We start from the raw sequence: 13,249 nt of genomic DNA, 5'->3' as shown, positions 1-13,249 counted from the left end.
GCTTAGGGTCGTTGTCCTGTTGGAAGGTGCACCTTCACCCCAGTCTGAGGTCCTGAGCGCTCTGGTGCAGGTTTTCATCAAGGATCTCTCTGTACTTTGCTCCGTTCATCTTTACCTCGATCCTGACTAGTCTCCCAGTCCCTGCCGCTGAAAAACCTTCCCACAGCATGATGCTGCCACCACCATGCTTCATTGTAGGGATGGTGCCAGGTTTCCTCCAGACGTGACACTTGGCATTCAGGCCAAAGCGGTCAATCTTGTTTCTCATGGTCTGACAGTCCTTTAGGTGCCTTTTAGCAAACTCCAAGCGGGCTGTCATGTGCCTTTTACTGAGGAGTGGCTTCCGTCTGGCCAGTCTACCATAAAGGCCTGATTGGTGGAGTGCTGGAGAGATGGTTGTCCTTCTGGAAGGTTCTCCCATCTCCACAGAGGATCACTGGAGCTCTGTCAGAGTGACCATCGGGTTCTTGGTCACCTCTCGGACCAAGGCCCTTCTCCCCTGATTGCTCAGTTTAGCCGGGCAGCCAGCTCTATGAAGAGTCTTGGTTGTTTCAAACGTCTTCCATTTAAGAATGATGGAGTTCACTGTGTTCTTGGGGTCCTTCAATGCTGCAGACATTTTTTGATACCCTTCCCCAGATCTGTGCCTCGACACAATCCTGTCTCTGAGCTTTACGGACAATTCCTTCGACCTCATGGCTTGGTTTTTGCTCTGACATGCACTGTCAACTTATATAGACAGGTGTGTGACTTTACAAATCATGTCCAATCAATTGAATTTCCCACAGGTGGACTCCAATCAAGTTGTATAAACATCTCAAGGATGATCAATGGAAACAGGATGCACCTGAGCTCAATTTCAAGTCTCATAGCAAAGGGTCTGAATGTAAATAAGGTATTTCTGTTTTTAAAATGTCTAAATTTCTAAAAACCTGTTTTCGTTTTGTCATTATGGGTTATTGTGTGTAGATTGATGAGGGAAAAAAAAATATTGCATCTATTTTAGAATAAGGCTGTAATGTAACAAAATGTGGAAAAAGTGAAGGGGTCTGAATACTTTCCAAATGCACTGTATATTCTGGATTCTGACATGCTCACGCTAATATATCTACTCTGGATTGTTAATTGGACTTGTTCTATCATTTCTTGTTGAGATTTTTTGTATTTGTATTGTATTTGCTAGACATTCTACTGCACTGTTGAGAGATAGTGGTCCTCTGTAGCTCAGCTGGTAGAGCACGGCGCTTGTAACGCCAAGGTAGTGGGTTCGATCCCCGGGACCACCCATACACAAAAATGTATGCACGCATGACTGTAAGTCGCTTTGGATAAAAGCGTCTGCTAAATGGCATATTATTATTATTATTATTATATTATATAGTAACATAAGCATTTCGCTGCACCTGCTATAACACAAATCTTTGAGCGAGACCAATAAATGTTGATTTGACATGTCAGGAGGTCATTCAACAGCCAAAATGCCATCTGGAAGATGATGGCGTGCATTGCCCTCATGTACCTATTTTGCTCCCACCCATGGCTGCCCATTTCCGAATGAATGACTGCACATAAAGGAAAATAATTTATACATGATAGAGTGCTTTATTATCCAACTGATATTTTCTGTCATCCTGTGACCCCTGTTCATTGCTGCTCACAGCTATATTTAATATTATTATTCATTACAGACTGGAGGAGCACTAAAGCAGAGTTCACTGATGATAACCATAGCAACCTTGTGTACTGTTCTGTATGGACAGCTTTCTGTGCACTGCGGTCTCTCTATGGAGACATTCTGTAGACATAGCTACTACGCAGAGTTCAGCATGTAGAGGCATAGACATACAGCAGCTACAGATTTCAGACTATTTTTTATGTTGACATCAAACAATCCATGACAAACACTCCAATTTGCATTCTTCTCTTCAGAATGTGGTCATCTTGGAGCATGGCCTCCATTATAATTCTAATGCAAAATCCTAAATTACACCCTATTTACCACTGTATAAAGTAGTCCCACTGTAGGGTGTTATTTGAGCCGTCATAAATCTCAAACAACGTTTGCCAAACTCTATATTTCTCTGCACAGCACTGTACATGCCCTACAGCCGAATCTACCTCCGTGAAAGGGGGTCATTGTGAGTCCCATCTCACCTGTACCATGTGTGAGCGACTCAGGAAGTCCAGGTGATTCTAATGACCTTTTAATTCCTGCCACTGTGAACATCAATTAGCTTAATGAGAGAGAGGAAGGGAAAAATAGAGGTAGAGAGAGAACAAGGGTCTCCCTCCACACATTAAAGTGCCTAATTACAAAACCTGGGGCACCGCGGCACCACCACTCCACAGGGACCACAACAAACATGTTTACCAGCCGAGGCAGTGCGCGTGCGCGTGCGCGTGTCTGTGTGGGGAGCAGCAGCCACACGCATACAATACAGAAGTTATTAATACAGCAGTCTAGGCAAACAATGTAGAAGCTATTAAAGTGCTTATTTATGCAGTTGCTTAGCATGCCTGGGTTGGAGTGCCCTCAGCCTAGGTTAAAGTAATTTAAATAACAACGTAAATACTTGTAATCTTCATGTTTTCATTGTGTGATATGGAGACATGAAACCAGTGGGTAGTTCTGGTGTTGAATATATACACTTCTTCTAATCTTATTTGATATTACAAACTGGGTGGTTTGAGCCCTGAAAGCTGATTGGCTGACAGCTGTGGTATATCAGACCATATACCACAGGTATGACAAAACATACATTTTTACTGCTCTAATTAAGTCGGTAACCTGTTTATAATAGCAATAAGGCACCTCGGGGGTTTGTGGTATATGACCAATATACCACGGCTAAGGGCTGTACACATTCACTCTGTGTTGTGTCTTGCATTAGAACAGCCCTTGCCGTGGTACATTGGCCTTATTGCTTAATTGAAGCATGAAATTCAGATTTGATATTTACAGTACAACTAGTTTATATCCATGAATGTATACAAACAGTTTGGTCATATATAGCATTTATTTACAAATGTTTCTATTTACAGATCTTTGTTTCAAAATTAATTTGCTCTGTACACTTAAAATTCCAAAACACTTTCACGATCCCTCTCCACTGTATGAGATTCAAACTTTGATGTCTTAGTCAGAAGGGAAAGAGGACCAGTCTTAGTTTGGTCAGAAACATTTTAACATCTCTGAAAAGAAACAGAACAAAAGAAAGAGTAAAATACAACTCTTAAAAAAAAAGGCTTTAGGAGGCAGATCAAACATGTTGGGTCATGCCCCATGAGATGCTGACTGCAATGTCCAGTGTGTGTGTGTGTGTCCGAGGGCTCCAGCCAGCGGACGGACACCTGGTCATCACCGTAACCATGGTAACCCAGGGCGTGTGCCTTTTACCCAAAGGGGTGTGTGTGTGTAAGGTTTGTTCGGGACATCAAACCAAGTTGAAACACATAAGGACACCAGAGAAGGCAGCTGCTAGACTTACTGATGTGTTTGCGTCCCAAATGGCACCCTATTCCCTATATCGGGCACTACTTTGACCAGGGCGCATAGGGCTCTGGTCGGAAGTAGTGCACTATATAGGGAATAGGGTGCCATTTTGGATGCAGAACACTGTCATGACTTAGCAAACACAGAGAATGAATGCGGCAACTGAATAAACCTTCTTGTTTCATTTGCAGAGAGCTTAAATTAAGGTAAAATAAATATTCATGATCATCTGCTATCTCTACATTAGGCACAAATTAATAGGCTCATGTAAACAGTATATAAAAAAGGGAGGAGATCTATATATATATATATATATATATATATATATATATATATATATATATATATATATTATTATTATATATTTTTTTAAAGCTGATTCCAAATAATATATTTCGTTAAAAAAAAGTGACGAAAATGGACTTTTATCAAGTGCTGTTTTTTTCAGTTTCTAATCAGTGTGAGAATAGGATATTGGGCCTGGAACTGACATGGAGAGCAAAAATATTACCGACATGATCAAAAGAAGCCGAGGAGGTTGAAATACTGAGAGAATGAAGCTGTCCCATCCATACATTCCCAACCCACATATCATCATACACATCATTGAGGGGTTCATGCAACAATTATTGGTCTTCATCGTTACCTGACAGGATGTTTTTGATGACAAAAGTTGTACATATTATTTCAACGTCTAATTTACATTGTATATCAGCCCTCTACACAAGGGGTATACAACTCGTACCCAGCCTGCTGGTTTTCTGTTCTACCTGATAATTGCACCCACCTGTTGTCCCAGGTCTAAATCAGTCCCTGATTAGAGGGGAACAATGTCCAGACTTGAGTTTGAGGGCTCTACACCAATATGGTGGTGGTAGTTGATACCTCAGGCAAAAACAAACTATCACATCTTTTGGTACATCAAATAAAAAACCCAAGCAGTCAAATTAAGGCAAATGGAGAGAGTTAATGTATTACACCCTAACATCCTCAGTCAATCAGTGTTTATGAATAGACTGAATAACGAACAAAGCTACTAGACTGGGTACAATGACCCACGCCAGCACATTCGTTTTTCCTGACCAAAAATCAAATTATGGGCCCTAGTTCTGGGCTATGAGCAGTTACTAATTGTCGTAGTCCAGGAGTTTTTCCTGACCACGTAGCCTGACAAGAAAAAACAAAACTCATGGTCCTACTTCTGGGTTTTGAAAAGTAATTTCGAACCCTTTACACTCGTGGAAATTGGACTATATGGATAGGGCTAAATGTCTTACAGAAGAAATATGAAAAGCATATGCATAACCATAGTAGCAATTGAAAGGGAACAGTTAGGAGATTATGGGAAAATTATTAAACTTGATTTTATGTGCATTCTACATTTACTGTACTTTTTGCCGCATTTGTTGATAACAAAATCTGAAAATACTCTGGATATATTCAGTAACATGATAAGAACATCCCTGGAAAATGTGGGGTAGGTGCAACATAAGACAAAAGAATTACAAGGGTTTGAGTGAGAGGACTAACTGGTGTCTCCTTGTGGCCACACACCTCTCTAACGTGTGCACAGTTCCTATGCCCTTTTATGACTCAAAGAAGAGTCTTCAACTATAAGGTGGCTTTCTGAGCTCTCCTAGCTGTGCCGTTGAGGAACTAGAGCAAACACACTTGTGGTTGTTTTGTTTGAAACACAACCCTGCATCCCCATCATCACACAATTACTGTTGTTGTTGACGCAATCCAAAAACGGCCCATTCATAAATCGCAATCTGGGTCAGGTGGGCATCATTTGAAAGCTTCTTCTATTGCAAACATGACTAGCTCAGTTACAAAATACGATATTACTTGCTTTCACAATGCAATTCAGGGAAACTGATCATAATCTTGGTGCGCATAGAAAGGAGTCTTGCGTGCATTCAAGTGCGTGTGCCGTGACACATTTTCTTCACAATAGACAAACATAGGCTCATTCTGTTCACTCAGTGTATGACGTCATGTCATCTTGTAACTGTATATCAAACATAGTGATCATAAACGCTGACACTATATATGATATGGAAATGTGATGTGTACATTTGGACTCATGGGTGTTTGGCTTGCTTGTATGACATCAAAGCGGTATTTGTTATAATCCTCAATGTCTCATCTTTCAGAATTTACAGCATTTCCCTCACTCAGACAACAAAAAATGTATGTATGTATTATTCTTATTTTTTACCAGGTAAATTGACTGAAAACACATTAATTTACAGCAAAGTCGCGCAAGGTGCTCAAGTTCAGAACGGCTGTCAGTCAAAACCCATAGAGCGCTGTGAAGTGCAGCGCCAGTGCTCTGACATGTATAGCATGTTACTGTACAGCCACTGCGTTCCAATTTAGTTGTTTATTAGTGGCCAAATCTGCCATTTTCATCCCGTATAAGGGTACGAGTGTAAAGGGCTACGGCCAGGAGTTTTTTTTCTGACCATGTGACCTAATTAGGAAATCTCCTGGCCTAAAAGGTGACTGCTAACTACTACATGGTGCTGTACTAATGTGTCTTACTGATAGACTGATTGAGTGAGGTAGTGAGTCCTAGGTTCAGAGATGATCGTAGGTCAGGCAGAGTCACGCGACACTCGTCCCTCCCTCAGCCAACCGACAAATATCTGACATAATACAATAGAGTTCAGAGAGTGTTGTTATTCAGAGAGACATTATATTATTAGATCCAGCCCTGCGGACCATGTCAGAGTCCGAAAGAAACCATCCATAATAATAACAGATACTTTCTCCCTATTAGCTAATTATTGCCTTTTATGTGAATGTGTTTCTGTTTTTAACTAAAACCTACTTGTCTCTGGGGGATTGACCGCTTGACTTGAACTGAAAGCACGGAGGGTGGAGATGAGAGAAGAGCTCGATGCCAGCTAGGGATGACTAGAATGATGACGTGTGTGTCCTCAAAAGTGACAGATATAAACCTAGTACAGAAGGTCTCTCTCCCCCCCCCCCCCGACTGGAGGTCTTTCTTTTTTGGTTGGGGTCTACTTCGATGGGACAGGCATTGATGTTGTTGGAGTGTTGCACAAATGTCATTTCATCGTGAAGTACAAAGAGAAGAGGAGTCAAGAAGAACAGTCGGTTAGAACGGTACACGAAGAAGCAGCACACGCTGGTCTGCTTCCCAAATGGCACCCTACTCCCTACATAGTGCACTACTTGGGGCTATGGTCAAAAGTAATGCACTTTGTAGAGAATAGGGTGCCATTTGGGATGCAAACATTGTTTTTGTTTTAATCTACTAGTAGCAACGGTCGTGGACTGCTGAGGGACAAGAAAGTCTAGGAGGGGGTCCATCCAACCATCCGTCCTCCAGGGGGCCTCTGTCAGGGGTTCAGTAGCTAGCTGTCCAGGGGTAATGGGGGGCCACACTCATCTCTTGTAGTGGTTGGGGGCGTCAGCGAAGGCAAACTTCAGCCTGTAGGCCTCGGCCAGGAGCACGCTGACCTCCTCGTTGCCCCAGTGCATGGTGGGCAGGTTCTGCAGCAGGATCATCAGACCCTGTGGGGCAGAGAGAGAGAGAAACAACAGAAGGATTTAGTGGAGCTGAAGGTAGAAAGAGAGAGAGCGAGAGAGAGAAAAAGAGGAGGAGAGGAAAGAGAGAGAGAGTGAGAGGAGTGCAGTGAGACACAGAGAAGAAGTGATATGGCCAATGAGAGAGAGAGAGAGAGAGAGAGAGAGAGAGAGAGAGAGAGAGAGAACCGAGAGAGAGAGAGAGAGAGAGAGAGAGAGAGAGAGAGAGAGAGAGAACCAAGTGAGAGAGAGAGAGAGAGAGAGAGAGAGAGAGAGAGCGAGAACCAAGTGAGAGAGAGAGAGAGAGAGCGAGAGAGAGAGAGAGAGAACCGAGAGAGAGAACCAAGTGAGAGAGAGAGAGAGAGAGAGAGAGAGAGAGAGAGAGAGAGAGAGAGAGAAACAGAGAGAGAGAGAGAGAGAGAGAGAGAGAGAGAGAGAGAGAAACAGAGAGAGAGAGAGAGAGAGAGAGAGAGAGAGAGAGAGAGAGAGAGAGAGAAGGGCACCACTCTGTGAACACTATAGTGTGTGAATGTGAAGGTGTCGCCAGGGGCAACAGTAGCGAGAGCATCAGCTCAGTAACGAGCGCCTCACACACACACTGCCTGCTTTATAACACCAACCAGTGAAGCACAAGCACCATCACAGCAAGAGGAACACACTTACACTTTCAATCAGCGAGTGATTCTATTTAACAATCTGCCGTGTGTAGTTTCGCTCTGAGCAGAACGACTATGTTTTTCGTTCCGTTCCACTGTTCCGACCAACATAATAAAGTTCTGAACCGGTTTGAACCAGAAAAAAGTACTGGTTTATATCATTCCTTGCTGTTCCTTTTTTAACTTTTGAAAAACAGTTTTTACATTTAGCTCATTCAATTACTCCACCAATCATTGACGATAGAGCAGCTTTCTATGGACCGGGCAAGCAAGTTGTTTGTATGCTTGATAGACAGACAAGTGTAGGGCGCGAGATGTGACTGCGGGATGGGGAGAGCGCAAGAGAGAGGAATGGACATGGAGGAGGCTTGGCTTAAAGCGCTAGGCATCATGATAAGACATTTAGTATATTAGTAGGCCTATCATTACTTCACTGAATCACATAATTATATCCTAGCAAGATATCTAGCTACGGAGAAGCGGCTAATATATGGAGGAACTTTGAACGTTGGAGAGTTGGCTCAATGCCATGGACCAGAGCTAGCTAACAAGCTTGTATGTGCAGCGGCACCAGAACTCAAATCACATCTTACCTTATTGTTGTTAATAAATCCAATGTGAAACGTGATAATTATACTATCTTTAAATAGCTTAGAAAACTAGATGGCAGGCAGACACAGGAAGGAGACGTTTCTGAGTGACAGAGTGAGTGCTTTGCATAGGCGCTTTGATTAGATTTTTTTGTGGGACTGAAAAAAATGCTTGAAACGTAAAATGTTATTAACCGGTTCCCATGATTTGGATATGAAGCGCAAAAATGCTAATATTAGGTACCACTGACAAGCATTGGATTTGTGCCATAAACGCTAAAAAGTTAGCATTTGAAACAGTGGCCAGGTAAACAAAACCGAAGCATGGGTTGCTGTAATACCTGGTCCATAGACTGCTTACAGAGTTAGAAAATCAAATCAAATCACATTTGATTTACCACATGCGCCGAATACAACAGGTGTAGACATTACAGTGAAATGCTTACTTACAAGCCCTTAATCAACAATGCAAAGTAAAAAAAAAGAAGCTAATAACTAAATAATAATAAAATAACAGTAGGGAGGTTATATACAGGGGGGTACCGGTGCAGAGTCAATGTGCGGGGGCACCGGCTAGTCAAGGTAATTGAGGTAATATGTACATGTGGGTAGAGTTAAAGTGACTATGCATAAATAATAAACAGAGTAGCAGCAGAGTAAAAAAGGGGGACAGGGTGGGGGTGGGGGGGAAAGTGCAAATAGTCCGGGTAGCCAAGATTAGCTGTTCAGGAGTCTTATGGCTTGGGGGTAGAAGCTGTTGAGAAGCCTTTGGACATAGACTTGGTGCTCTGGTACCGCTTGCCGTGCGGTAGCAGAGAGAACAGTCTATGACTAGGGTGGCTGAGTCTGACAATTTTGAGGGCCTTCCTCTGACACCGCCTGGTATAGAGGTCCTGGATGGCAGGAAACTTGGCCCCAGCGATGTACTGGGGTGTACGCACTACCCTCTGTAGTGCCTTGCGGTCGGAGGCCGAGCATTTGCCATACCAGGCGGTGATGCAACCAGTCAGAAGGCTCTCGATGGTGCAGCTGTAGAACTTTTTGAGGATCTGAGGACCCATGCCAAATCTTTTCAGTCTCCTGAGGGGGAATAGGCTTTGTCTTGCCCTCTTCACGACTGTCTTGGTGTGTTTGGACCATGATAGTTTGTTGGTGATGTGGACACGAAGGAACTTGAAGCTCTCAACCTGTTCCACTACAGCCCTGTCGATGAGAATGGGGGCGTGCTCAGTCCTGTTTTTTTTTCCTGTAGTCCACAATCATCTACTTTGTCTTGGTCACGTTGAGGGAGAGGTTGTTATTCTGGCACCACACGGCCAGGTCTCTGACCTCCTCCCTATAGGCTGTCTCATCGTTGTCGGTGATCAGGCCTACCACTGTTGTGTCGTCGGAAAACTTAAATGATGGTGTTGGAGTCGTGCCTGGCCATGCAGTCATGGGTGAACAGGGAGTACAGGAGGGAACTGAGCACGCACCCCTGAGGGGCCCCCGTGTTGAGGATCAGCGTGGCAGATGTGTTGTTATCTACCCTTACCACCTGGGGGCGGCCCGTCAGGAAGTCCAGGATCCAGTTGCAGAGGGAGGTGTTTAGTCCCAGGATCCTTAGCTTAGTGATGAGCATTGAGGGCACTATGGTGTTGCACGCTGAGCTGTAGTCAATGAATAGGATTCTCACGTAGGTGTTCCTCTTGTCCAGCTGGGAAAGGGCAGTGTGGAGTGCAATAGAGATTGCATCATCTGTGGATCCGTTGGGGCGGTATGCAAATTTGGGTGGGTCTAGGGTTTCTGGGATAATGGTGTTGATGTGAGCCATGACCAGCCTTTCAAAGCACTTCATGGCTACAGACGTCAGCGCTACGGGTCGGTAGTCATTTAGGCAGGTTATCTTAGTGTCCTTGGGCACGGGGACTATGGTGGTCTGCTTGAAACATGTTGGTATTACAGACTCAGTCAGGGACATGTTGAAAATGTCAGTGAAGACACTTGCCAGTTGGTCAGCACATGCTCGGAGTACACGTCCTGGTAATCCGTCCGCCCTGCGGCCTTGTGAATGTTGACCTGCTTAAAAGTCTTACTCACATCGGCTACGGAGAGCGTGATTACATAGTCATCCGGAACAGCTGGTGCTCTCATGCATGCTTCAGTGTTGCTTGCCTCGAAGCGAGCATAGAAGTGGTTTAGCTCGTCTGGTAGGCTTGTGTCACTGGGCAGCTTGCGGCTGTGCTTGCCTTTGCAGTCTGTAATAGTTTTCAAGCCCTGCCACATCCGACGAGCTTCAGAGCCGGTGTAGTACGATTCAATCTTAGTCCTGTATTGACTCTTTGCCTGTTTGATGGTTCGTCGGAGGGCATAGCGAGATTTCTTATAAGCGTCCGGGTAAGAGTCCCGCTCCTTGAAAGCGGCAGATCTAGTGCGGATGTTGCCTGTAATCCATGGCTTCTGGTTGGGGTATGTACGTACGGTCACTGTGGGGACGACGTCATCGATGCACTTATTGATGAAGCCAGTGACTGATGTGGTGTACTCCTCAATGCTATCTGAAGAATCCCGGAACATGTTCCAGTCTGTGCTAGCAAAACAGTCCTGTAGCTTAGCATCTGCGTCATCTGACCACTTTTTTATTAACCGAGTCACTGGTGCTTCCTGCTTTAGTTTTTGCTTATAAGCAGGAAACAGGAGGATAGAGTTATGGTCAGATTTGTCAAATGGAGGGCGAGGGAGAGCTTTGTATGTGTCTCTGTGTGTGGAGTAAAGGTGGTCTAGAGTTTTTTTTCCTCTGGTTGCACATTTAACATGTTGGTAGAAATTAGGTAGAATGGATTAAAGTTTCCCTGCATTAAAGTCCCTGGCCACTAGGAGCGCTGCCTCTGGATGAGCGTTTTCCTGTTGGCCTTATACAGCTCATTGAGTACAATCTTAATGGTAGCATTGGTTTGTGGTGGTAAATAGACAGCTATGAAAAATATAGATGAAAACTCTCTTGGTAAATAGTGTGGTCTACAGCTTATCATAAGATACTCTACCTCAGGCGAGCAAAACCTCGAGACTTCCTTAGTATTTGATTTTGTGCACCAGCTGTTGTTTACAAATATACACAGACCGCCACCCCTTGTCTTACCGGAGTCGGCCGTTCTATCCTGCCGATGTAGCATATATCCCGTCAGCTGTATGTTGTCCATGTCGTCGTTCAGCCACGACTCGGTGAAACATAAGATATTACAGTTTTTAATGTCCCGTTGGTAGGATTACCGCAATCTTAGGTCATCCACTTTATTTTCAAATGATTGAACATTGGCTAATAGGATTGATGGAAGAGGCACTTTACTCGCTCGCCGTCGGATCCTTACAAGGCACCCCGACCTACGGCCACGATATCTCTGTCTCTTTCTCCTGCGAATGACGGGGATTTGGGCCTTGTCGGGTGTGTGTAGGATATCCTTCGCGTCCGACTCGTTGAAGAAAAAATCTTTGTCCAATACGAGGTGAGTAATCGCTGTCCTGATATCCAAAAGCTATTTTTGGTTATAAGAGATGATGGCAGAAACATTATGTACAGAATAAATTACAAATAACGCGAAAAAATACACATTACATTTACATTTTAGTCATTTAGCAGACGCTCTTATCCAGAGCGACTTACAGTTAGTGAATACATATGTTTTTATACTTCACAGATCTTCATTGTAAAGGGTTTAAACACTGTTTCCCATGCTTGTTCAATGAGCCATAAACAATTCATGAACATGCAGTTTGAAATAAGACGGCTATGTGTGTGTGCGTACATGCTTGCTTATGTGTCTGTGTACAACGTCTCTCTCAACTGCATTCATTAGAGCAGTATGACTGCACACCATCACACCTCCTACTCCATGCTTCATGTTGGGAACCACACATGCGGAAATCATCCGTTCACCTACTATGCGTCTCACAAAGACACGGCGGTTCGAACCAAACATCTCAAATTTGGACTCGAAAGGACAGATTTCCACCAGTCTAATGTCCATTGCTCGTATTTCTTGGCCCAAGCAAGTCTCTCTCTTCTTATTGGTGTCCTTTAGTAGTGGTTTCTTTGCAGCAATTCAACCATGAAGGCCTGATTCATGCAGTCTCCTCTGAACAGTTGATGTTGAGATGTGTCTGTTACTTGAACTCCGAAGCATTTATTTGGGCTGCAATTTCTGAAGCTGGTAACTCTAATGAACTTATCTTCTGCAGTAGAAGTAACTCTGGGTCTTCCATTCCTGTGGTGGTCCTCATGAAAGCCAGTTTCATCATAGCGCTTGATGGTTTTTGTGACTGCACATTAAGAAATGTTCAAAGTTATTGACATTTTCCGGATTGACTGACCTTCATTTCTTAAAGTAATGATGGGCTGTCATTTGTCTTTGCTTATTTGAGCTGTTCTTGCCATAGTATAGACTTGGTATTTTACCAAATAAGGCTATCTTCTGTATACCACCTCTACCTTGTCACAACACAACTGATTGCCTCAAACGCATTAAGGAAAGAAATTCGACAAATTAACTTTTTACAAGGCACACCTGTTAATGTAAATGCATTCCAGGCGACTACCTCATGAAGCTGGTTGAGAGAACGCCAAGAGTGTGCAAAGCTGTCAACAAGGCAAAGGGTGGCTATTTGAAGAATCTCAAATATAAAATATGTTTTGATTTGTTTAACACTTTTTTGGTTACTACATGATTCCATATGTGTTTTTTCATAGTTTTGATGTCTTCACTATATTATACAATGTAGAAAATAGTAAAAATAAAGAAAAACCCTGGAATGAGTAGGTGTGTCCAAACTTTTGACTGGTACTGTATATAAACAGTTTAGGAGGGCTCCAGACTTAGATTTAGACTAAAGATCTTTTGATGAGCTATACCTAAACCAGTGATTTGCTATAATGTTATAGGGCTTAATAATTGCCGATTTATTTTGTTCAATAGAAA

At 43.3% G+C, this 13,249-nt stretch overlaps 1 protein-coding gene across 2 annotated transcripts in view; it reads right to left on the bottom strand.

The window, feature by feature from the left end:
• Positions 1–6,159: 6,159 nt before the first annotated feature.
• The window catches only part of LOC311146855 (TBC1 domain family member 22B-like), a 187,766-nt gene continuing 180,676 nt past the window's right edge, over positions 6,160–13,249 (bottom strand). The window contains exon 13 of one of the 2 annotated variants that reach the window (XM_084183462.1): positions 6,160–7,039. In XM_084183462.1, the coding sequence (XP_084039588.1) occupies positions 6,911–7,039 (129 nt within the window). In that variant the 3' untranslated portion in view covers positions 6,160–6,910. The remainder of the gene's footprint in view (positions 7,040–13,249) is intronic. The other variant, XM_084183461.1, reaches the window with a different exon arrangement.

The sequence above is a fragment of the Coregonus lavaretus genome (assembly GCF_964263955.1).
Source record: "Coregonus lavaretus genome assembly, chromosome: 19".
Taxonomy (NCBI): domain Eukaryota; kingdom Metazoa; phylum Chordata; class Actinopteri; order Salmoniformes; family Salmonidae; genus Coregonus; species Coregonus lavaretus.
The sequence above is the reverse complement of the archived record's forward strand: the minus strand, read 5'-3'. Positions and strand labels throughout refer to the sequence as shown.